At 45.4% G+C, this 25,190-nt stretch overlaps 1 protein-coding gene across 1 annotated transcript in view; it reads right to left on the reverse strand.

Annotated features, from left to right (window-relative positions):
• Window positions 1-2,623: 2,623 nt before the first annotated feature.
• The window catches only part of GRM4 (glutamate metabotropic receptor 4), a 278,227-nt gene continuing 255,660 nt past the window's right edge, over window positions 2,624-25,190 (reverse strand). The window contains exons 9-10 of the mRNA XM_066623017.1: window positions 14,629-14,875; window positions 2,624-2,682 (exon numbers count right to left, since the gene is read on the reverse strand). Coding sequence (XP_066479114.1) covers window positions 2,633-2,682; window positions 14,629-14,875 — 297 coding nt within the window. The 3' untranslated portion in view covers window positions 2,624-2,632. The remainder of the gene's footprint in view (window positions 2,683-14,628; window positions 14,876-25,190) is intronic.

Here is a 25,190-nt window from a genome sequence, read left to right on the forward strand (position 1 = left end):
TGGGAACCCCCTGCTGAGGTAAGAGGGCTTTGAAATGTTGGCAGGCGAAGAGGCGAAGCTATACATTAACCTTCATGAATGATGAGGAGCTGTGCTAAAATTATACTGGCCGAATTGTGACACTCCAGCAATATGTACCTTGCAAACGGGAAGCTGTTATGCTGCACCTTTGTATACAGGAGACTAAGAGACCACCTGAGGCGAGAACATAATTAAAATGCTAATAAACCTGACTCAGAAAGAGGAAAGCTTTTCTCTCAGCGCCCACCTTGGGAATGCGTGCATGTACCCTTTTGAAATGGTAACAAGAAGCACTGACTGTGAACAGGGACAAGAGAAAGCAACCTTTCCAAATGGAGGGGCAGGGCACTGCTTGTTATCTGCACAGAACATGGTATCACCGCAGCACAGCCATTGTGTACCAAGGGTGACATTGACTCTCAGTCACGGCAAAGGGCTTTGACAAGTAGCCCACCTACGAACAAGGTGGCGTGAATGAGAAGGAAGGAACATGAGCTCTGCAGGTCCGTACCAGGCGGTTTGACTGGCAACTGTGTCATGGACGTTCCCATGGGATCTGACCTTGGATCAGAGGTCAAATGTTCTTTGCATGCCAACTTACAGAGCTTGTCTGCCCAGGAGTCTGGTGAAGCAGCTGCCTCAAGTGACAGATTGGTGGGATGGTGGATTGGCACGGGATGCCCCACAAGCACCCTCTGCCTGCCTGCCTGCCTGCCAGCCACTGTGTCAGACCATCTCTTGGCCAGATGCTCGTCTGGGCTAATCCCAGAGTACATCTGCCACCATAATCTTATTCTGTCTCATTTCCCTTTTAAAGGAGATCTGGCAGGAAAAAGATTCTTCTACCTCCTCCAACAGCATAGACCCAGCTAATGCCAATATCACTCTACTCTACTGGCGCCATTTGAAATAGGCTGGTGTAGACAGGGAGCAGGAGAGAGAGAGAGAGAGAGAGAGAGAGAGAGAGAGAGAGAGAGCTGGTTGAATATCAGTGCTGGCTGTGACACCTGGAGGAACAGAAGGAAACAAGGGCTCTCTAACACCATCTGCAAGACAGTGACCAGTATGTTCACATTTCCACAGCATTCTTTGAGATATTGATTTCTGCAAACTTTCATCTGGGTATTTCTAGCTGAATAGCACAGCCACTACTGTGATCTTTAACTCGGTATTTCTAGCTAAATCTTCTAGCTAAATCTAGTGTCTATCACTACCGGCGCATTTACACGAAGAAAGCACCAATATTGTAACTCTATTGAAGGTATTTTCTTCTTTGAATGAAGTTTGAGCTATAATATGGGTATCGCAGGTACAGTTAAAGGTAAACTTTTAATATGTTGCTGAACTGAGTCACGGAATCAAACTAAAGGTGTTTGCTTGTAAGCCACAGTCTATAGAATAAGGTGGTAAAACCTTATTCAATTCAGTTAAAGGTAAACTTTTAATATGTTGCTGAACTGAGTCACGGAATCAAGCTAAAGGTGTTTGCTTGTAATCCACAGTCTATAGAATAAGGTGGTAAAACCTTATTCAATTCAGTTAAAGGTAAACTTTTAATATGTTGCTGAACTGAGTCACGGAATCAAACTAAAGGTGTTTGCTTGTAAGCCACAGTCTATTGAATAAGGTGGTTGGTCCCAATCCACAGATCTTTGTGGGCACTGGTTGCTGTGCAAAAATTCCCTCCTATGCACCTGCCCAGGCAGTTGGGAAGACTCTCAACATCAAGCAAGGAAGTACAACTCCTGAGTGCAAAACCATGGTTTTTATTAGAAATATTCTGGTATAAAAATGATCATGCTCTACACATTGTCATCGAATAATTCATAAACATCCAGGCACTGAACTTTTGAAATTTTTTTGTGTTTTTTTAAATCTTTTTTTTTTTTGATTGGTCAGTACATTAAAGCAGACAAATTTCAATCCATATGGTCATCACATACATTAATTTACCACCTATAGAAATCAGCACTTTGAACACAGTCTAGGTTTTGTTTTCATTTTTGTTGTTGTTCTTGATGTGTTGTCACTTTTTTTTTTTTTTAGGAATTTTTAATTTTTTTGCAACACACAGAATCTGGAAAAGAGGAGAGGGAGAAGACAGAAGGAAAAGCAAGGTGGAAAAAGAGTGAAGAGATCAAAGGACAAGAATGAAAAAAGAACAAAAGAAAAATGAGGGAAAGAAAGACTCTTCACAACCACAAACCATCTCACAAATTTTCAGGTAAAAGGGAAATTTATTCTTTTTTCTCAATTTTTCTTTTGCCAAGATACAGAAAAAAACTAAAAAGTTGCTAAAGATCCATCACCTTCTTTCCTCTGGGTGTGACGTTAACCCCATTGGTGTGTTCCTCTCTCTCCAATGGAAGGCAAATACTTCATGTGGGGTTGGTTGGTTCTTTCTGCAGCTATTAGTTGCTGGCCATCTTCTGGAAGAGCCACATCCAACAGCCCAGCCATCAGAATGAGGCACCCATGATGCCTTCTTGGAATCGCAGCAGTGTCACCCTTTCCCCACCATAACATTGTCTGTGCTGAGGGGCTCAACTCCACTTCCTGGTTCCTCCTCTTCAGCAGCCCTTTTCCTGTGGTCTGTTGCCACTGGCGGGATTTAAATTGCGTGGTTGCTATAGCTGACGTAAGTCTGTTTGGTCGCCAGAGCTGAAAGAAGACAGAAATTAGACCTGTAGCATCAACAGAGGTTGGCTCTCTTCTCTAATATGGAACCTTATTTCTGTTTTAATTATGCCTTTTTAAAAGTGTATCCCTCACTTTTCAAGCATGCACAACCCAAAGCAGTTTACAAACAAGGGAATAAAGCAAAAAATAAAAGCATTCATAACAAAGTAAATAGCAGAAGGAAACTTTAAAAAAAAATACAATGGATGCCACCACAGTTTGTAAAACAAAGGCACCTGGAGCAGGGCCTCAGATGTGAATAAAGTTCACAGGAAGTCAAATATACAGGCAAAGGTGGGCCTTCAGGTATCAAACCATTTTAGGGATTTCAAGGTAAGGACCAGCACCTTGGGTTGAACCTGGCAACAAAAAGGTTGCCAGTGCAGATCAAATCACATCAATTAGTTATTTGACCTGCATTGATCTGTCATTTTTGGGCAGCAGCATTTTGCACCAGCCAGTGTTTACAAACGCTCTTCAAGGGAAATCCCACGTGCAGCACTTTACAGTAATCCAACTTGTGCTAATCTTTATTGGAGAGTAGGAGGAGGGCACTCCCTTCACAGTGCCTTTTGGGGGCTGACCTGCAGGGGTGCTGGCAAAGTCAGGCTGTTTCTGTCCTGCCTGCTGCTGGATCTCTATCATGGTAGAAAACAGGAGAAGTGGTTAACCACTAATAAGCGGGGGCTGGTTAGACAATCTAAATCCAAGCATAAAAACCCAAGTTGTGGAGTCTGGTTTGGTCCTGGGAAGAATTTGTCAGAGATTGCACCCACCCTTTGGGGGAAATCAGAGTGATGGGTAGAAATGAGCAAAAGCAATATAAGATGCAAGTGAGCAGCAGCGCTTGGAGAACAGGGCTCTCGCTGCGCAATTCACTTCTCCCCTGGGGTGCAATATGCATTAAACGGCAAGAGATAAAAGACGAAAGAGAAGAAAAAGAAATTATTTCCCTGGTTTTACTTCAGGCACTGCAGTCGGTGATGAGTTGCTCTTAATTAAATACTCACTTCCAGATGGGGAGCTGACTCTGGCGATATAACATATTTAACCTACCTTATGGACATTAGAACACGTGAGCCAGCCCCTGATTTCTCTCTGTCCAAGGGGAAAAGGGGGGGGGGAACATGGCTCACATTTGGAGGATCAGCAGGATTCACCATACACTGCTGGAGCAACTCTTCATTTTGGAAGAAGTTTTCTCAGAGACAGGAAGAGGGCCAGATGAGTGTCGTACTGAGGCCTGTGGCAGTGAGTGAGTGAGTGAGATTTTCTGGAAAGGTATAATACAAACCTGCCAAGCGCCAGTGATATCACTAAGGGGGTGTGGGTGGTGTGGGCTACAGCAGGTGTCACTGAACAGAGGTGGTCCAGAGGCAGGCTTATCATATTTAAAGCAAGGCAATAGCCTGAAAGGTTGGGGTGATGTAATTACACCCTTATGAAAACCCAGAATGTGGCACTCCTGCAGATAAGCGCCACACAGGATGGCACCCACCCCCACACTAGATAATATCACTCTAGTTTAAACTCTCTCCACTCATATAATCCTGCCTATTTATTACAGTCAGCTGAGGAGGCCCATTTGAGAGTGCCTCCACCAGCTGAAATACACTAGATAGGAACATGGGAAAGGGTCTTCTTCTTGGCGGCAGCACCTAGACGATGGCACGCCTTGCCCCGAGAGGCTCCTCTTTGTTAATCTTTCACTACTTAGTGAAGATGTTTTCATTCTGTTCAATGATCTGGGGTTCATGGAGTTTGAAGTTGTATTCTTTCTGCTGGTTGGGCAGTATAATTACATTTCCTTTTTGGCTGAGTTTTGGTTCTAGGGTTATTTCCTCCCCTAGTTTTTGATTAATTTTTGCTTATCCTGCTCACTGGCTGTTTTAATTTATTTTGTGATTTGTTATACTGTAAATTGTTTTTAAGCTTTGAAAGCTACCTTGGACAATTTTAAGATAGAGGAAGAAAGGATGAGTGGAAATATGTTTTAAAAAAGAATAAATTAATGAATGAAATATCTGTTTTGTGCTGTCCATATATGTCTCAAGCTCTGTTAATATGAGGACAATTGTGTTTGTGTTACCTCGACTTTTCAGAGACACAGGGCTCAATCCTGATTCCCTGACTCCCTCCCAGGAGGGCTGCAATGTGCCGTAAAGCACGTTTGTGCCTCCTTAGGAGTCGGGTGGGCCGGCGCAGGGAGGGGGAGGGAGGGTTGCATTGGCTGAGCTTAGCCAACACAGGGGTTGGGGGAGAGCAGGAAGGAGGTGAGAGGGAGGCGTTCTAGGGCGGGGGCAGGCAGGGGGCGGTTCTGGGGGCGGGAGGTTGGGGAGCAGGAGGCGGGGCTAGGACCTGGCTGTTATGCCAGATCACCCCCGAGCAGTGCAGAGTGGCTGCAAGTTGCTCTGTTCTCCTCGAAATTATGCCACCTCCTGAGGGGGCGCAAGTCCTAAAAGACTCATTGGGGTGTGGTGGCTTACCCAGGGATAAGGGAAGAGTTTCCCTTTGCCTCTGGCTGAACTACTTCTGGCCCCAATCTTGCGCTGGATATAGCTCAGGCCTCCTGGCCTGCCTGTTCCAGCTCAATATAGGATTGCGCTTTTAATGAAGTTGGATAGTGCAGGCAATAGGGAAAAACCTTCCAATCACTTTCCCCTTCTATTTCCTGGATGGAATTCGTTTTCCTATCTTATTCCTAGGGAGTCTTGCACACACCCCGGTCATTCCAGCAATATCAGATGATGTGGAAAACAATCAACACATTTCTCCTTTAAACCTTCCTGCTCCTTTGGTTTCATAGAGCATTGAGTTTCACCAGGTTAGCATCAGCCTGGGCATGTAACATCAAATTTTAATTTATTCAGTGATTGACAAAGGCTTTAGTTGGGAGAGCTGGAGGCTCTCAATATTCACTGGTTAACTCTTTAGTACAAATACTTGTTTTCTTTTCATTCTTGCTGTCCCTAGATATGCTGGGTCCTCATCTGTGCTGATTCTTATCAGTGCTGCTCAGGAGTGGGATACACACCTACAAAAAAAGCTGGCACTGTTTTTAAATGAATGTGGTTTTAAATGGTGATCCATTGGGGTCTGATTTGTTTCATTGTTTTGATTATTTTTTTTAATTTTAATGTTTTAATATTGTTTTAATCTTTTACCATATTGGGTGTTCCTTTTATGTTGTAAGCTACCTTGGATGCCCCATTGGGTGGTAGAAAAGCAGGGTTAAAATTCATAAAATAAAATAAATATAAAAATAAATATAAAAATACCTTGGAGATATGCTGTTTAAAAAAAAATATAAGCTCGTTTCAAGCCCAAAATTAGACCTTTAGTATTAGCCCACTGTTAATTCTATACCTTAAGCCTGGGCACATCATTGGAATATTCCAAAATAAGGCTATTTTTTTTTTTTTTTAAAGGAGGCAATAATTTCCTGTGATCACATCACTACACACAGTCCAAAAAGCACTTCATCTCTTTGCCTGGTTATCACTGCAGGACTGGGCTCTTGTCAATCCCCATCTTGCTAACTCCGCCTGGGAGAGGGACATGGATATTTAATTTCAGACTCGGCGTCCCGCATCCAGCATTCCCAGGATCAACTCAACCCTGTCTGGCAAGGCAAATGCAGGCAGCGCAGGCTGAATGGCGCTGGTTTTTCTCCACCTGCCATGATGCCTTCCTGACAAACGAACCTTATTGAAGATTTCAAGCACAGTTATCCTCAGATAACGATTAGATGGGCCATAAGAAATCGGAGCTGACAGCGCTATTTGTTAGCCAGTGTGTTTTCATAGCCAATCTGCCTGCAATCAAGCCCTGTAAATTATTTATTCTCTTGTTTATTTAAAGATACGTGACCTGCCATTGACAGAGTGAAAAATGTCTCTTCCTTCCCATGCTGACAACTTTCCTGTTCCCAGTGTTAACAATGCAATCGCTCTCTGATTCTTTCCCCCCAAGTTGCCTTGGCATTTGTGTAACAAGTCATGCCAGCTTCCATTTGGGCTGAGTTGCTGCACTCCGAATGCAAAACAGCACAAGAGCCCAAGACCAGAGGATAGTGCCTTCCTCTTCATTGCTCTCCGTCTCTGCTGACTGCAAAGGGCAACAAGACACATCTGGCTGGTGCCTCCTCCCAAAACCCTACATTTTAAAATGTGGCAAGGAGGGAAGCAGACTGCTGCTCATGGCTTCAGTCTGGCCTTGCTAGGAGCACTTGCAGATGCAAACTCATCTATGCAAGGCAGGCTATCTGAGATGCCTGCATCTGGTAATTCACACTCATGCCCCCCTTGATGTTTCACTGGTGTTTACCAAGGAATGATTCTCCTTTGCTGAATCACACAACAGGTTCCACCATGCTTGGGAGTTTCCATCACAATACTGAATTCCCAGGGATGGGAAAATATTTCAGATGCCTAGAAGTCAGCAGAAAACATGTGGACTTCCAGAAAAACATATGCCTGCAATTTTTCCAGACCTGCTCATTATATGACAGTAATAATGGCATTGATATTTGACCTTAACTTATCTGAATTCCATTCTCTGCCACTGAAGTCTTGTATGGCCTTGGTCAAGAGGCCTGGGTTGGATACTGACTTAGGGCCCAATCCTATTCAAATTTCCAGCATTGATGCAGCTGCAATGCAGCCCCAAGGTAAGGGAACAAATGTTCACTTACTTTGTGGAGGCCTCCACAACTGTTCCCCTACCACAAGATGTAGTGCATGCCGCATTGGCATGGTTGCATTAGTGCTGGAAGATTGGATAGGATTGGGCCCTTAAAGTGTTATTTCAGTGACAGTCCTCCAGTGTAATATATGGGACAGTTTTGATGTAAGGGCTATTTCACACATTGCATAATTAACAGGCACACTATATATGCATTGTGCATATCTCAGGCCAACCAAAGCCTATAGCCTTAAGGCCTATGCAATTGGAATCTAACTGGAGAGCACATCCTGGCATTCACCTATGGTAAAAATTTCTAAGGGCATGTTGACACTGTGGTCTATCTACACGTAAGCTGGTGTAGTGTTAGTTCATATTCTTATTCCACCATGTGTTTCTACCATCTGTTCCATTTTGATGTGCACTTTCTTTTCCCTGTGTCTGCACATGTTGGATTATGCCTGCTTCCTCTCCAGTCATTAGTTTCTGCCTGGAGCCCTTCTCTCTAATCCCAGATGTATGGGAAATGGCTGTGTTTACTTGATTAGGGAGGGCGAAGGCATTGTCAATAAGCACAAAGACACTTTCTTCTTAGTTAGCAAGTCATATTTTAACAGAAGAGCCTTGCTGGATCACATCAAGTGTCCCTCTTGCACAGCATACTCTGTTCAACAGTAGTCAGCCAACTGAGTCCAGAATGCGCACAAGCAGGATATAAAGCTCTCTCCTGCTGTTTGCACCCTACTGCCTGAACATGGAGGATCTATTTAGCCATCATGACTCATATATATTAATAATTATCTTCCGTGAATTTCTCAAACCCTCTTTTAAAACTATGTAAGAACAAAACAGGCAGCCCAATTCTACCTAAATTCTCCACTGGCAGAATGTGTGTTCCACCAATGGAGCCAGCAGGATCCAGGCAGAAGTGCTTGGATCCTGCTGGAAGTTGTGCGACAGTGTGGCGTGCTCCAACAGTGCCAACCAGCACAGTAAGGCCACCAGCACAGTTGCTGGTGGTCACCTGCGCGAGCCAGCAGCAAGGACACCATCTGCCCGCAAAAGGTCAAGTGGGAGGGGCAGGTGGTGGGTGATGAAGAAGAGCAATGGGGGAGTTTCTAGGGAGGCAGGGAGGGAACAAGGAAGGGAGAGGGCAGGTTCAGCAGCCCAAGCATATGGCAGAATCCAAGAATACTGGAGAGTGGGAGGAGCAGAGGCTAGCATATGCCACTTCGCGACCTTGAAGCAGCTGACAAGCTGAGCCGAGTTATTCCATCTGCTCTGAGCATGGGAGGATGGAGGCCAGAATGTGCGACCAGATCAAGAAAGAAACACCTGAATGTTTTGGTTTCTTGAAAGACAGAAACCTCCTTTCAAATTGTAAAAATCCCTACGGGGATTTAAATTGCCTGCCTATGTAAACCGCCTTGAATAAAGTCTGAGGAGAAATCTGAGGACCAAGAAAGGTGGTATATAAATACCTGTATTATTATTATTATTATTATTATTATTATTATTATTATTATTATTATTATTATTATTATTATTATTATTATCACCAAGTAAGGGGGCAGCCTTTGGCATGCCACTTCAGGCATCAGGAGATCTTGGGCCAGCCTTACAGCAGAGAATTTTGTCAGTTAATTATGAATTCTGTGAAACAGAACGTGTTTGGCTTGAATCTTCGGCCCATCTATCTCCTTTGGCAACCTTGACTTCTAGTTCTGTGAGGAAAAGGGATGAAAATTTTCTCTATCCACTTTCTCCACATCATTTTAAACACTTGTATCACCTTCCATGTTTCCTGCCATCTTTTTTTTTTCTTTTTTCTAAATTAAAAAGCTCCCATATCTTTAGGCAAAGTGCACCCTCCTTGCCTACTCAGGTGTCTTTTGGCAGTGGCTAAGCCACACCTTGTACCCAATGCCCTGCTGCCCAAGTCTTCTTCACATCTGGTGGGATCCAGTCAGGCAGAGTACTGTTGTGCATTCCTGTGGCAGTGGAGCCAAGTACCACCTTGTGACAGACCACTGGTTGAAAAGCACTGGCGTATAGGATTCAAGAGTAGCATAATTAAACTACAAGCCCCCCCCCCCCCGATACTGGACAAAAATGCCATTGGCTCTGCTGACCAGCAAGATTTGTAATGTTTGGTCCTCTGATTTTTCTACCATATGCTTTTTAATTGCATGATGACTCTGAGTAGATATATTTGCATCTCTTCAAATAGATCATTTTAAACAAGGTAGCATTGCCCTGTTGCCTGTCTACTACAGCAATTCCCAGGTGTTTTTCAATGCAGGTCAGATGGACAGTGATACAGCCACAAGGAAACAGCTAAAGCAGGCTGAAGTTGGGAAGCTTTTGTAATGGTTACAGTAATGCCAGTACACCCAGTGCCTTTCATCTCAAGATCTCAAAGTACATTGTAAATGCAAGCCTATTGAGACCAGGGTGACTCATAATCCGATTAAATGGAAACCCACCAGCAGATGTTGGGGAAGCTAGAGGAAGACAAAACAGAGGGACAAACACTGCAGATTAAACCAGTGGAAATGTAGTTATTAAAAAATAGTACAAAGTCACTGGACAACCTCTCCTTTTAGACTTTGGTTACTATAGAGAAAGGCGCATAGTGCAAATAGTAAGGTCTGCATAAGCAATGCTAATTGATTGTGAGGCCAGAAGAGATGTTGCTGGATCTTGAATGTGTAGGGATCTAGGGGGAAAAGTTCTTTATAGAACATCTTGTTTCCCTTTACTATTCTTTCCTGCTGACTGCCCAGAGCTTCATAGTTGGAGAAAGTGCTGGCCCTATGCTGTGCCACCACAGGCCATTTTCCTCCAGAGTCTGCAGCAGCTGAGCAGATCGTTAACATGTCCCAGCAGGAACTGCAGACAGCATGAACAGTGCTGTGCTTGCTGCCTCCTTCAGATGTTGACAGCCACCTGACAAGGAGGTTAAAAAGAAAAGAGGCACCTGCAGGAGGGATACTAAGGACTGATAGCCACACAGATCTGAAGAATGGATGAACTGCCTTCATCAGCAAGGTTGCTAACGTACATTCTGCCTATAAGCATGTGGGGAGTGTCCAAAGACTCCTGTGGGTTAGTTTTTAGAAGAGAACTTTAGACATTCGGGAGAACTAAAAGAGTAGAATTTTGTAGGTTGGGCTCTGCCACGCATGCAGCTACTGGTTCTAGCACAGAGGCTAGAAACAGTTGGCACCACTCCAATCTGGAAGTTTTCAGTGTTTCCATTCTACTGTTTTCCATCACAGGTTGGCTTTTCTTCTAGCATCAGTCCGTCTGCCCTATGAGAGATTGCTCTCTGCAGGGGCAACCCAAATGCAGATTACAGACAGCTTCCACTGCTAGTCTTCTGCTGCCAGGCTACCATGGGGCCAGCTGTAAATATGATTAGAAAAATGACTCATTTAAATTCTGCAGACTTTTACGCAGAATTTCCACGCATGCCTTCCTGAAGACAGAGCTGAAGCAAGACTTGTGTGTATGTGTGTGTGTGGTTTACATGCCAAGTTTACCAAGCCAGGTCTACAAAGGCAATGAGCCCCAGAGCTGCCACTGAAGGCAATAGGAGTTCCAGGTAATTGAAGCCTCAGAACATTAGACCATGCACTGGGTTTGCTGTTCTCCTAAGCACTGTTGAAATTTGCGTGGGTTCCCATCCCAGGGGAGCAAGAGAAGGGTTACCATGGAAACAGATTTCGAAAGAAAAAAATATGCCTCATTTCCCTTGTGTTTGTTCTAGGTTGGGCAGCACGTGCTTCATACGTAGATACATTGTCAGGGCTGTATCTGATGGTCCTCTGTACTAAATGTGCCACAAGCAGGACAGGGTACCTGAAAAGGTTCCTTCAGATCACAGTGGAAAAGACCCAGGCCTGTTCCTTCTAAATCAACAGCCCCTTCCTTAGCACATCTATCAGAGATCTGCAGAGCCTTCCATTTCAAACACGTTCTGTTTCATATGGTCTAGGCACCCTTCCATGCTGTTTAAATTGTGGAGGCTACAACTGAGCTACTAGTCTAGAATGGCAATGAAACAAGAAGTTCAAGTCCCTGCTTCCGATTTTACCACTCACTAAAGTTGCAGACAGGGTTGTTGTAAGGTGTAATTTTCTCCTGGCTGTTGAGTGGCATATAGAATTAGCCTTTAGTCTCCTGACATATAGAATTAGCCCTCGGGCTGCTTTCCAAGCTGTTTCAATCACTTATCCAGATTGGTCCTAAAAAGGCTTCCTTCCTCAAGCTTGGCCCCTCCTCCTACTTGAACCAACCCTCATTCCTCATAAAGGTTCCCACTACCTGCAGGCTATTCCTCCTCCTCCACGTTGTCTGGTTCAACTTCACTTCCCAACTAGTCCCTCTGCCCTCCTCTCCTTGTGTCACTTCCCTGGTGGTCTGTGATGCTACTCCAGCCTGGTCATGTGTTCCCTCAGCTGTGTCAGCCCTGCACTCCAGACCCAGGAGTTCTTGCAGAACCACACCTGGGCCTGGCTCTGAGGGCCCCTAGAAATGAAGCTCTCCACCTTCATCTAGTAAGTCTGCTCCCAGACAAAAGGATTACCAAAGCAATGTATAAGTTGCATTAAACAAATAGAAGCACTATGCAGATGATGATAAAACTGAGTCCTGCTCAATCAAGGCCCAACATTCAGAGGCTAAGGCTGCAATCCTAACCACACTTTCCTGAGAGTAAGCCCCACTGAACAAAATAGGACTTACTTCTGAGTAGACCTGGTTAGGATTGTGCCCTAAGAGCAGCAGAGTCAATGCCTCCATCCATCCTCACACTTTCCTCCAGTTCAACTTTTCATAGCTGGGTGGAAATTTTATATTTTTGATGCCATGCATTTGCTACATATGGTACAGTACAACCACAATGAAGTCTATGCTTAACCTCATTTAAGATGAATGCTCACCTTTCAAAAGGCTTCTGGCAGACTGCATTTCCTAACAGCGCACATGGACATCTCCCTTTGTTTTTAACAACATGTCACCTTCATATATTTGTCCAGCTATCTGGAATTTGGAACAAAGTATTCTCTAATCCCGAAGCTGGGACAATAGTTGCATAGCAGGGGTGCGTGGATTCTATGGAAAATCCCCTCTCAGCCATGTGAAACCAATTCAGCAATCCCTCACTGTAGGGGCATGCATGTAAATAACAGGACCATGTCAGTGGGGCTGATCCTATGGTGTCTCCCCCCTACCCATGGAAGCAGCATCACTGCCCCTGCAGTGTAGGATCATACCATGCTGAAACAGCTTCCATATTCCTGGGAGCATGTGTGATGGCATTCTGTGACATGCAGGCTACAATCCTATCCACACTTTCCTGGGAGTAAGCCCATTGACTGTAATGGAACTTACTTCTGAGTAGACATGCATAGGATTGGGCAGAAACCCAAAGAACAGAAGAAAAAAAATGTGGAACATTCATTAAGTAAAAGGCAGGAGATACAATAAATCTTAACATGAGAATTAAATGCCTGCAAAAAGACTTGCCAGCAACAGATTGGCAGTTACTCTTGGGGAGGGCAGGTTTTCCCCTGCAGTATCTGGCATGCCTTGTTGCATGAATCATCTCAGGTTATTTGCCTTTTAAGTATTCCTGGTGTTGCACGTGCTCACTAGTTCTGGCATACTGTGGGATCTCCTCTATGGTGAACTTGTGCAAGGAAAGTGCCCTACAGGTAGACCACAGCTGCAATACAAGGACATCTGCAAGAGGGATCTGAAGGCCTTAGGAATGGACCTCAACAAGTGGGAAACCCTGGCCTCTGAGCGGTCCGCTTGGAGGCAGGCTGTGCAGCATGGCCTTTCCCAGTTTGAAGAGACACTTGGCCAACAGTATGAGGCTAAGAGGCAAAGAAGGAAGGCCCACAGCCAGGGAGACAGACCAGGGACAGACTGCACTTGCTCCCAGTGTGGAAGGGATTGTCACTCCCGGATTGGCCTTTTCAGCCACACTAGATGCTGTGCCAGAACCACCTTTCAGAGCGCGATACCATAGTCTTTCGAGACTGAAGGTTGCCAATACAATACTGTGGCCTAGATTACATAGCTTGATCTATGGGGAGTTTGTGGATAGGTGCTCCTCATAGGCTGGTGACAAATGGATTGGATGGCTTCTAACTCTGATTTTGTTGGACTACAATAACTTGGGGACATTGTCCACAAAGGCAAGGTACTGTTCTTCATAACAGAACTATAAAATACTGAAAAATATAAATGAAGGTTGGCAACCGTTAAAAAGTCCCTCCTTTGCAGAGATGAGTGAATCTCTCTTTGCCTACGATTAACTTGGAAATTATCTGAGTTCTTTCCTGTAAATCAGGAAGAACTTGGATCATTTTTCTGAGCATTTGGATGCTTAGAAAATGACTGCTTTCCTTGCCAGCTCCCCAAAACACGGTCCTCTTTCCTTTACGTACCAGTCGACATATAGTTGCAGTGGTGGCACCTGGGGAGGAGGGAGCCAGTTTTTGTTCCTCCCCATCACCCTCTGCAGCACACCAAACAGGATTCTTATATTATATTAGGAAAGCAGCAGTGATGGCAAGTGGGAAGGGTATTTCCTCCCCACCTCATCCCTTCATCATACTCAGCACACTAAGTAGAAAGGTGCACTGGTCTTTGGGAGTCTTCCCAACAGTTATTGCAATGGGAAATGTTGAACTTACCCGATTCACAGCCATTGCCACTGCCCGCTTCACTCCTCCTAGTGGCTGCCGGCTGGTGGCTGCCATGCCTTCCCCATAATGCCATTCACCACAGTCTCCTCATGATGCCTCGGCATGGAAGATTCCATGCCGGAGCGTCCACCTACAGAGCAAGAGGCCGGCTGTGGCTGCTGGTGCTCCTCTTGCCACCCCAGTGCTGGGCCCCTCAATTTGGTCAAATTAGTCACACTGTCCTAGGATCAGCCCTGAGTGAGGCTACCTATGACTCTGAGTGCCACAAGAGTACAGAGTTTAAATGGGAAACCTCAGAAGACCAAGTTTGGACAAGCGAATGGGAAACTGCCTGGTGGTTGGGGTTTCCCAAGGGCTTCTTCCACAGCCATGCCAGTTGCTTGCTTGGGAGCTCTTCCTTCACTGTAGTCAAGTACTTACAGTTCAAAGGGCTATAAAACTGTACTACGGGTGTCCTTTTTATGATATTGCACTTTTTATAGCAAGAGGAACAACACAGTCTCAGATGAGCGGGGAAAGTTACCTTGTGTTTCAAGATTTTCACACAGTTCCGATTTGGCCTCTCCATTGGGACGGAAGCCTCCTTTCTGCGTGAATTTGTTGGACATGGTAGCTGCCGTCACGACTGCCTTGAGGCTGCGCTTTCGCTTGGGCACATTTTGCTCTGGGTGGAAGAGAATGATGTAGACCTTGGGCATGTAGAGCATGCCCAATGAGACAGAGGCGCTTAGGCTCACCGAGATGGTCAACGTCGTGGTCTGAATGTACATCTGAAAGACACAAGGACACAGACTCAGACCCAGTTCTTAAACCTGCTTCCTAGACTATCTTCATCTCTCTCTCTCTCTCTCTCTCTCTCTCTCTCTCTCTCTCTCTCAGGTTGGGTTGAAACGAATCCTGTCTGCTCCTTGGAACATTCCATTGTTAACTGCACCTTGCTTACATAGCACATTTGACCCTGTAAACAAAAACCACTACCTAGATGCTTCTTGACTTGAACCAAACAAGCCATTAACAAAAGAAGGGTCCTCAACCCTAGCTGTCCTCACCAAGTATGTGGACAAATTCCACCAAGGAACCCTGCTAATGGAGTAACTGACCTCCTGAGCTAGATACCCAGGGATGGCCCAGCCATGAAGCAACCTGATGTGACTTGTGTCAGCAGCAGATGGCAGGGAGAATGAGAATTTGGTGGATTTGGGGTGATCTTCACCCTTAGAGTCTGCCACCACCTCCTTCCAGTCCCTGTAGATGCAAGCTACACTGATTCAATAAAAGCGAGCAAGAATTGGATAATCCATTTCCTTCCCCACACTCCATCCTCACACAGGGTTTAAAGGCAGCATGTTCCTTTTAAACGTTAAACCCCGCACAAGGAAGAAGCACTTCAGAATCTGTCCCTTTGATCCATACTTGCACAGCACTTAAAGTTTAAAGGGACATGTTCCCTTTAAACTTTAAATCCCATGCAAGGATGGAGTGCAGTGAGGAATTAAGGAGCACACATCCCCAGCAAACATGACTGTGCTGAGTAAGGGGCAGCATTGGGCAGCGAACCCAGTGGAGCCAGCCTTGTAGATGCCTTTAAAAGAGGATTGGACACGTATCTGGAGGAAAAATTCATCACAAATTACAAGCCATGATGTGTATGTGCAACCTCCTGATTTTAGAAATGGGCTATGTCAGAATGCCAGATGCAAGGGAGGGCACCAGGATGAGGTCTCTTGTTATCTGGTGTGTTCCCTGGGTAGGAGGTCTGGTCTAGAGGGTAGAGCCTCCGTTTGCCTGAAGATAAAATCCACAGGTTGCCAGTTCGAGGCCACCGGCACCGTGTGACCTTGAAGCAGCTGACAAGCTGAGCCGAGTTATTCCATCTGCTCTGAGCATGGGAGGATGGAGGCCAGAATGTGAAACCAGATCAGAAAGAAACATCTGAATGTTGTCGTTCTTGAAAGATAGAACATTTCTTTGATTGTAAAAACCCCTACGGGGATTTAGAACAGCCTGTCCATGTAAACCGTCTTGAATAAAGTCTGAAGAGAAATCTGAGGACCAAGAAAGGCAGTATAGAAATACCTGTATTATTATTATTATTATTATTATTATTATTATTATTATTATTATTATTATTATTATTATTAGGCACTGTGAGATAGAACACTGATGGGCATATGGCCTGATCTAGCGGGGCTGTTCTTATGTTCTTAGATACCACACTCTCAGCAAGGGGCAAGAACAATAGACAAAACCCTTTAGGACTGAGAATCAAACCACAAAAGAAGGCTCCTTGATGTGGTCACCACACAAGAGATTCCACAGAACCTGATGGGAGAAAAGGAAGCTGGGACGTAGGGCTGCATGTGTCTTCCTCCTTCACTCCTCCTGATGCCACATTGCTGTAGCATCATTCATTTGGTTGGCTGGTACTGCATTAAGCCACCCCCATTCTGGTCACAACCCAAGGATCACTGTGCCAAGCTGAGACCCAGGATTGGCATCCCCTGCTCCACCCTATCCTATCTTTCCCAGGCGGGAAGGCAGGGAGCGGGGGCCAGTGCAGTCCTGGGCTTCTCGGATTTCCACCACCTCTTTAGATGGCACAGTTCTGAGTAGACCCATTGGGGCTGCTGCGGCTCTCCCTGTTCTATTCTGCATGACATATCAAGTCAATTGTACAATGTGACTAGAACTGGAATTCATTCATTCAGGCAGATGGATCTATGCCCTGCACGCTGCAGTGCTCTTTGCTTATGCATTCCACCCAGGTATCTATGCATACACATCTAGATCATGCATCCCCTTCACTCTTCCTTTCACTACAGGCCACCACTTAGTAGACTCCTCCTCCAGCATTCACACATTACCCCTCCCCTCCCTGTGCGTGTGGAGGAAGCCCTTTCTCTTTTCAACAGGTAATTCTTATTCACCAGCTTGCTTCCTGAGCCGTTGTAATGTGAGTCACATATTACACACCGACGTAGCCTTTCTGCAGTCAAAACTAATTTCACGCTCACTGTCCAGGACTAACGGTGACAGATGTTTTGCAAAATGAAAGCCCATTAATCTGACGGTAGAATAATCCATTTTTCTATGGGAAGGGCCTGGCAGGCATCTCGCAAGTGAGAGATGTGTAAATTAGATACTACCAGGAAGGAAACCTCTCTTCATTTCACCCAATCACAGGGAGGTGACAAGGCTGGGCAATCCTCTAGCACCCCTAAATGACAAGCCAGCCCCTGATTGGGGCATTGGTTAGCCCCACCTCCTCCTCTTCTTTAGCTATTAGCCTAATCAATCTCTATCACACACTGAGTAATGATATGCAAGATCCACATTTTAGACAATATCATTTATCTTTACTAAAATTCTAGAGCCATTCTACATGCTAATAAGAGTTCTGAGGCAAGAAGATGAGTTGGTATACAAAATGTTTGCACCATGTACTGCAGAACAGCATCCTCTGTTAGAAACCATCTCCTCTCACCTTGTACTGGAGGCAGGCTTCAGTCACCCCTTCTAGACACTCCTGAAGTTTGCCCCGCAAGCTGGTGGTTTTCTTTTTGTCTTTGTATGTTATTATTATTATTATTATTATTATTAATCCCAGCAAAGTATCCCTCCAAGTTGCAGCTTCCTGGTGTGTCCCTTGTGACTTTTTTTAGATAAGAAGCCTCTCTGGGGCAGGGAACTATCTTCTCATTCCTTTTGCTTTATCAATCCCTTTGACTTTTTATGGTTGTTGTTGGAAAGCAAGATATAAATATTCTAAATGATCATAATCACAGTAATCATAACAATGTAGGCAATGAAGGGGACATGTAGATGGGGGGCAGTGTTAAGTTCTCACATATCACAGTCTTTCCAAGCAGAGGCAACTCTGTACAGTGGTGCCTCGCATAACGAATGCCTCGCGCACCGAAAAACTCGCAAAACAAAAGCGTTTTGCAATTTTTGGTGACTCACACAACGAATTTTTATGACCCGTGCTTCGCAAGATGAATTTTTTTCCTTTTTTTTATTGTCCTGGTTTGTTTTAAATCACACAACCATTAATACCCAGGATGCATTGTGCCTGGAGGTTTAAAAAGCCTCCCCAATGCAGCCTGGGCTCACTTCTCCACGTGCAGTTCCAGGGTTGACTTCCAGGAGCAACTGTGGCCTGTGCTGTGGGTGAACCCTGTCTTTGGTCAACTGTTCTGAGCAGTTCTGAGCAGTTCACCAACTCCTTGGGGAACCTACTAGCAGCAGTTAAGGTAAGTTTCTTTGAACTTTTCATAACTTTTGGGAAGTGGTGGCCAGCGTTTGAGGTACGTTTTGGGGGGCCAGCTGGCCAGCTGGCCAGTTTTGGCCTGCTGTTTTGTGGAGGTTAGGGGAGTTTTTCCAGCAGTTTGGGGAATCTGTGGAACTCATTTGCAACCGTTTTTCCAGACCAGGATTTAAGGAGCTTCTTCACAGGGACATCTCAAGCAGTGGAAAGGTAGGGAGCGTAGCTTCACCATGTGCATTTGTTCTCCTGTGTTGGGGGGGGCTGTTATGCCACTTTTTTGTCCCGGGCAGGTTTGGCCAGGAGTGGGAAGGTGTGCGTGAAGCGGATGTGAAGCACTGCCTTTTGTTTTTGCGAACGTAGCAACTGCTGACATGGGTCCCAAGAAGGCTGCTCCTGCAGAGGCCGGGAAGAGGACAAAGATGACGCTAGAAATGAAGAAGGAGATCATCCAGAAGCACGACGGAGGCATGCGAGTGACAGACCTCGCCAGGGAGTACGGGAGGAATCCATCCACCATCGGGACCATCCTGAAGATGAGGTCCTTGCGACAGATGCATCCAAGGGAGTCACCATGATCGTGAAGAACCGGCCAGCTGTTCTGGAGGAGGTGGAGAAGTTGCTGCTCATCTGGATGGAAGAGAAGCAGCGTGCAGGGGACACAGTGACTGAGGCTGTCATTTGTGAGAAGGCCAAGGCCTTGCACCCAGACCTCGTACAGCAAGAGCCAGGAACCTCAGCTGAGCCAGAAGTCTTCAAGGCAAGCAGAGGCTGGTTTGAAAGATTCAAAACCAGATCTGGAATCCACAGCGTGGTCAGGCATGGAGAGGCTGCCAGTTCCGATGTTCCTGCGGCTGAGGACTTTGCCTCGGAGTTCCTGGAGGCAGAGGCTATGCAGGAGCAGGCCTCTTTGGAAGAGGAAGAAGCGACAAGTGAGGAACAGCTGCCCTCCACGGAACTGAAGGACATCTGCCAACAGTGGAAAAACGTGCAGACTTATGTACAGCGGCACCACCCAGACAAGGCTCTGGCACATGACCTTGCAAACACGTTTGATACAAGGATCATGTCCTCTTTCAGAGGGGTGCTGAAAAGGCAGCTGGAGCAGCAGACCGTGGAGAGGTTCATCATGAAGAAGCAAAGAGTGGAAGAGGAACCTTCAGAGGGGTGCTGAAAAGGCAGCTGAAGCAGCAGACCATGGAGAGGTTCATCATGAAGAAGCAAAGAGTGGAAGAGGAACCTGCTGCTTCTACCAGTGGTGCCCAGTTGCCTTCTTCCTCCTCCTCGTCCTCCTAGAAGCCTTGAAGTCAAGCCTTGAAGCCTTCTCCAAGTTGTCCAGCATTATCCAAGTTGTCTGGTAAGTTAGAGCAGTGATGCTGAGACTTGGGGGACAGAGGGGTCTGTCTCCAGGTTGTCTTTGGCTAACTGTAAACTGCTTCTGTCCTAGCTAGCCAGCCTGAGACCGTTCCTGCATGCACCTCCTCCATGTTTGCCAGTGTCCCTGCCTACTCTACTGTGCCTTCTCCCAGTTGACCAGCTTTCGTGCCATCCCCAGAGAGACCCTCCGCAGCTCTGGGAACGTAAAAGACTGCTGCTGTGATGTGGAGACAGTTCTGTCTGCCTCCAGTTTCCTGACTTAAAAGACTGGTCCTGTAGGTTGAGACACTTCAGCCTCACTTGGTAACCTTAAAATGTTTGTGTGCAAGTGTCCCCTAGAGCCTTAGAGAGTCCTTTGGTGATTTTAAAAAGTTTCTGTATTGGTTTCTGTATGATGTCCCTGTTTACATGCCTTAAAAATGTACTTTCTGAAGAGTTTTGCACAGTCCAAGGACTGTTTGTGACTGTTTCTGTTCAGTTTCAGTGTTGAGCCTCAAGTCAGATGGTCCTGCCTCATGTTTGCTGATTTTTAAATGCTTTTCTGTCGTGTTTAAAAAGTTGAAGTTTTGTGCTTAAAATTTTTGAAATCCTCTGTACAGTATATATGCCTTTAAAGAGCACTTAATAAACACTTTGTAAACCAAATTTGACTTTGTTCTGACTTTTCTTGCCCATAGGAACGCATTAATTAAATTTCAAGGCATTCCTATGGGGAAAAGCGCTTCGCAAAACGAAAAACTCGCAAGACGAAAGGACTCGCGGAACGAATTAATTTCGTTATGCGAGGCACCACTGTATTTCGTATGAATCACAGTCCTGGCAGACTGCTGGTAGACTCTATTCCATAGGATGGATTCATTTCCAGGGCCAGCTGCATTTTTGGCAGGTTGTCACCCATTTCAACAATAACCAAATGAGAGTACCTTGCTTCTAAAGCTGGAACAAACAGACTCTGGACACCCTTTATGCATCAGGGCAGAGGCTTCTTCTCTCCCTCCTCCCATCCTGTCCTCTGCTTTAAAAAGAACAGAAACTGACAGCTTCAAAAAGAAAAGGACTTAAAAAGACCCTCTCTGACCTGCTCCACCATGTGCCCCATCTTTGCTGTGCCTATGATACTAGCTTTTAATTAAGACAGGTGTGTTAAACCACTTTTAAGGTAGGAACCTCCATCACCCCCACCAGCCACCATCTATGCTAGAATCTCACTATGTTCTAGAAAATTATTTCCCACTTAAAGATAGACTTTCAGGGCCAATCCTAACCAGATCTACTCAGAAGTAAGTCCTATTTTGTTCAATGGCGCTTACTCTCAAGAAAGTGTTGTTTAGGATTACAACCTGAGTTGCATAAAAATAAATACAAATCTTATCTGTTGGTGCAGAAATCAAAAAGAAAAAGACTGCAATTTAGAGCTCCATTCATGAAGGGGACTCTCACTGGCAACTATAGCAGATGGAGCTCTACAGGTGACTGCCCAGCCCTCAGCTATAGCAGGGAAGAGTTAAACTTTCTTTCAAGCTTTCAAGAGACTCACAATGACAAAGGGTCAGAACCTTGTGATTGTCTCTGAATCTTTATGTTCAGGTATACTTTTACTCATGGAATAACATGACCCCGACTGCAACATTCGCACTGCAGCCTATCAAAATAGGGATGCCACTGATCATTATAAATATCAAGGTGAACCGAACAAGATATTCTGGAAGATTCAGAGGGATTGCAGGGTTACAAATGAATTTGGCAATTATCTGGACCAACTTTTGAAATGGCTTCTTAGTGGAGAAGCCTTCATGCCGATCTGATTGGAATGAACTCAGTTTAAGGAGCATTAGTCAGTGTTTTTGTGCCCATGACTAAGCACCCCTCAGGGTGGTGAGAGACAGAAAGTTCATAGGCATTGTTGCTGAGACTGGTAAATGGGTATGGCATGATTCCTAATGCTGTTATTACGGGTGTCACACCATCAGTGTGCCTGTGTGTGATAATCACATCACAACATTTTACGAAAAATGGCCCTTTGTATTTAGTTGCCTAGATTACAAGAAGCCCTTCATTTGTCTCCTGCGGATTTAAGTGTATTCTGCCACTTTTAAATGCAATAGGATTCAGTGCTGGCAGGTAGAGCCATAAATTCTGTGTCTTGGGGGAGTTTTCAAAGCTGACAAACAGGAAACTGCATTTGAACTTTTTGTGCTGTTAAGAGGGGAATCAGAAGCAAAGGGCCTCAGGGTTCTGCACATGTTGCAGCTACAAAGAGGGCATATATGCTGAAACAATGCTATAGCCAGCAGGCCAGGCCTTAGCTCTGTGGCTTCACTCTTGCTACCTTGGCAAATGCCCGCATGCCCTCTGCCTCGCCTAGGGGGCAGCAGGAATGACACGTGACATGTTTGAGGTCCAAAGTACAGTTCCAAGCATATATTGCTGAGAATTGGATAGTCTTAGTCTCACTCCATCTGGATGCTTCTCCACCAGCTGCTCTGACCTCTTGGCATGTGCTGAGTGTGTTTTCCAAACAGATTCACTGTGCCCCTTTAGCGGCATGGCTGTGCTTTCCAGGCTTGGGAACTCAGTGTCTGCTTACACACAGCCACACTGGAAGCTGCAGGCACAGGCAACTACATGAGCAGCTGTCCTTAAAGAACACTTTCTAAAAGATGGAAAGTAAGGAGCAATCAATGCACTGCAGTCTCTCTCTTTTTTAACGCCCTTGGTCATTTGCCATGCCACTGCCACTGCCATCAACCCCAGGGCAGTGGTTGGTTCAGACAGAACCAGATCAACATACAGTTCTGTCCTAAGCCTCAACACAGGCTGGAGTGAGCCCAGCAAAAGATATGTGGCGATAGCGGCAGAGCCACTGGAGCACAGAAAAAGGTAAGTGCTGGGGCAAAGTGAATTTTTCCACTGTTCTGTTGTCTACTTAGCAAGCCTAATAGCAAAACAAATGGGCCAATCATATCTATTACTAGCGCCAGTAAAGCGCATGCTCTGCCAGCATCAGCTGTCGCAAAAGTCCTGTAATGCACTTTGTGACAAGTGTGCCTGTTTGCAGTGCTGGTGGAAAGGCCAGAGCCATCCTGCTGACACCAGTACACGCTGCTGCATCTGCCATAGCAAGTAAGGGCCCAATCCTATCCAATTTTCCAGCCATGCCAGTGGGGCATGAACTGCATCCTGTGGTGGGGAGGCTGTTCAGAGAGACCTCCTCAAGGTATGGAACATTTGTTCCCTTATCTCAGGGCTACATTGCAGTTGTACCGGTGCTGGAAAGTTGGATAGGATTGGGCCCTCAATTTGGTGCTGTGCAACATAGTGGTAGGGAAAAAGCAGGGGAGGGCATTGATAGGGGTGGGATCAGGCCCAAGAGGGAATAAAAGCTTTTGCTGACATAAATGTGTTAGTCTTGAAGGCACTGAAACACTCTCTGTTGTTTTTGTTGCTACAGACTAGCAACATAGTTCCCCCTGGGAAGTTTTGATGATAATTTTAATGTGGCAGCATTTTATGTTCTGTAGACAAATAACTCTGTTAACAGAGGATGGTTTTCACTTTCATATATCAGTTTTGAGACACATCTCAAAGCTGTTGTCATTTGGAAGGACATGGCCGCTAGGGTAGGGCTATTTGCCTTGAAAGAAGAACTTGTGTTCAGTTTTGCTCCAGTTGGTATATTACCGAGTAATCTGAAATGCCCACACTGCATTGAACAAGATCACAGAATTGGCCGCAGCCATCTTCATGCCAGCTCAATTCCACAAACAGCTGTTTCAGAAAGTGAACGACTACAGTGAGAGCAGAAACACACGAACAAGTAGATGCCATCCTCCAGCACCAATCAAGGATGTAGATGCCCTATTGCAGTGGTCTTCAACTGTGGGGTTGTGACCTCAATGGAGTTGTGAAGCCACATTTGTGGGGTTGTGGCAAGTTAGGGGAACCAAAATGACTGCCAATCATGCCAAGTCATGCTGTTGAGGTGGTATGGTATAGTATGAGGGACAGAGAGTTGAATACAGGCCAACATACCACACATGAAAGTATTTACACACTGCTTGCATACATGGGATTGTCACTGAGCCTTGCTCCACTGTTAAACTTCCGTCTGTCTCCTGTCTGCTGCATGCCATTTTATGTTACTCTGCAGTAGCCTGTCCAGCATTGATATAAACATCAAGGGGATTATTAGCTTGACAAGCAAATATGATTATGCTAAGTTCAAAAACAGCCTTTCCCACTGAGGTCTGCCGGAAAGATAGAGAGTGAGCAGATGGACAGTGAGTGGCAAGAGGGAAGGGCGGATTGGGTCCCAGTTTGGGTGGCAGGATCAATGGGGGTACCCAGCCTCTCTCTCTCTCTCTCTCTCTCTCTCTCTCTCTCTCTCGGGGTCATGGCACAACAAACATTGAAGATCACTGACATATTGCAATGTATGTTGGTGGCTCACGAGTACAAGGTGATTGGGGGGGCAGTATGCCTGTCTCATTTGCACCAATACAAAAGGTCCTTTAGGTAACTGGCAATGAAGCACTTTCACAGCAGCCTGATCTCTGCTATATCTGGGTATAGGATTCTCAAAATGAAGTCTTATTAACTCAAGCCCTCTCATAGCCATAGGCAAGGAGAAAGAAGTATATGGATACAGAAGTCATCCTGTCAACAGTTCTAGCAGGATTTTCTAAACATTCATGGTGCTAATTTGCTAAATGTGAAGCAAAGGAATAACTACAGGATCAGTGGAACCCCATGCATAGAAGCCCTTCACAAATCAAGATGATCCTGTACAAACAGATCATGGTGACAACATAGGAAGGTTTCACACAGAGCATGCCCTTGTGCAGCATTGGAGCAACAAGTCTTTTTTTCTGACTCCCACCTCCACAGCCTTGCTTTTGGACAAATAACTACTCAGAAAGGTTCCATTTTACTAGTGGTGCAGATACATTAATCCTTGTAATTAATCTGTGGAACTCCTTGCTGTAGGATGTGGTGGTGGCATCTTCCTAGATGCTTTTAAAAGGGAATTGGACAGATTTATGGATGAAAAGTCCATCACACATTACAAGTCATGAGAAGTAGCCTATATCAGAATGCCAGGTGCAAGTGAATGGCAACAGGATGCAGGTGTCTTGTTGTCTTGTGAACTCCCTGAGGCACTAGATGGAAACTAGTCACTAGCTGGAAGCTAGGAATCTGAACTAGATGCATCTTTGGCCTGATCAAGCAGGGCTCCTCTTATGTTACATGGGATTAATGAATGAGGGGTGAACCCTTAATTTTCTCCTATTTCAGATGACGAATATTTACATACCAAAAGGTTTTAGTGGACTGGGTTCATCCCTTCTCTGCAATACATATGGTGCAGGATGCTTCAGTCAGCGGCAATACCCCTACTGGTTCAAATACTGGGCAGGGATCAAGGTGGGGACAACTTCAGGTCA

The sequence above is a fragment of the Tiliqua scincoides genome, chromosome 4, assembly GCF_035046505.1.
Source record: "Tiliqua scincoides isolate rTilSci1 chromosome 4, rTilSci1.hap2, whole genome shotgun sequence".
Classification (NCBI taxonomy): Eukaryota; Metazoa; Chordata; class Lepidosauria; order Squamata; family Scincidae; genus Tiliqua; species Tiliqua scincoides.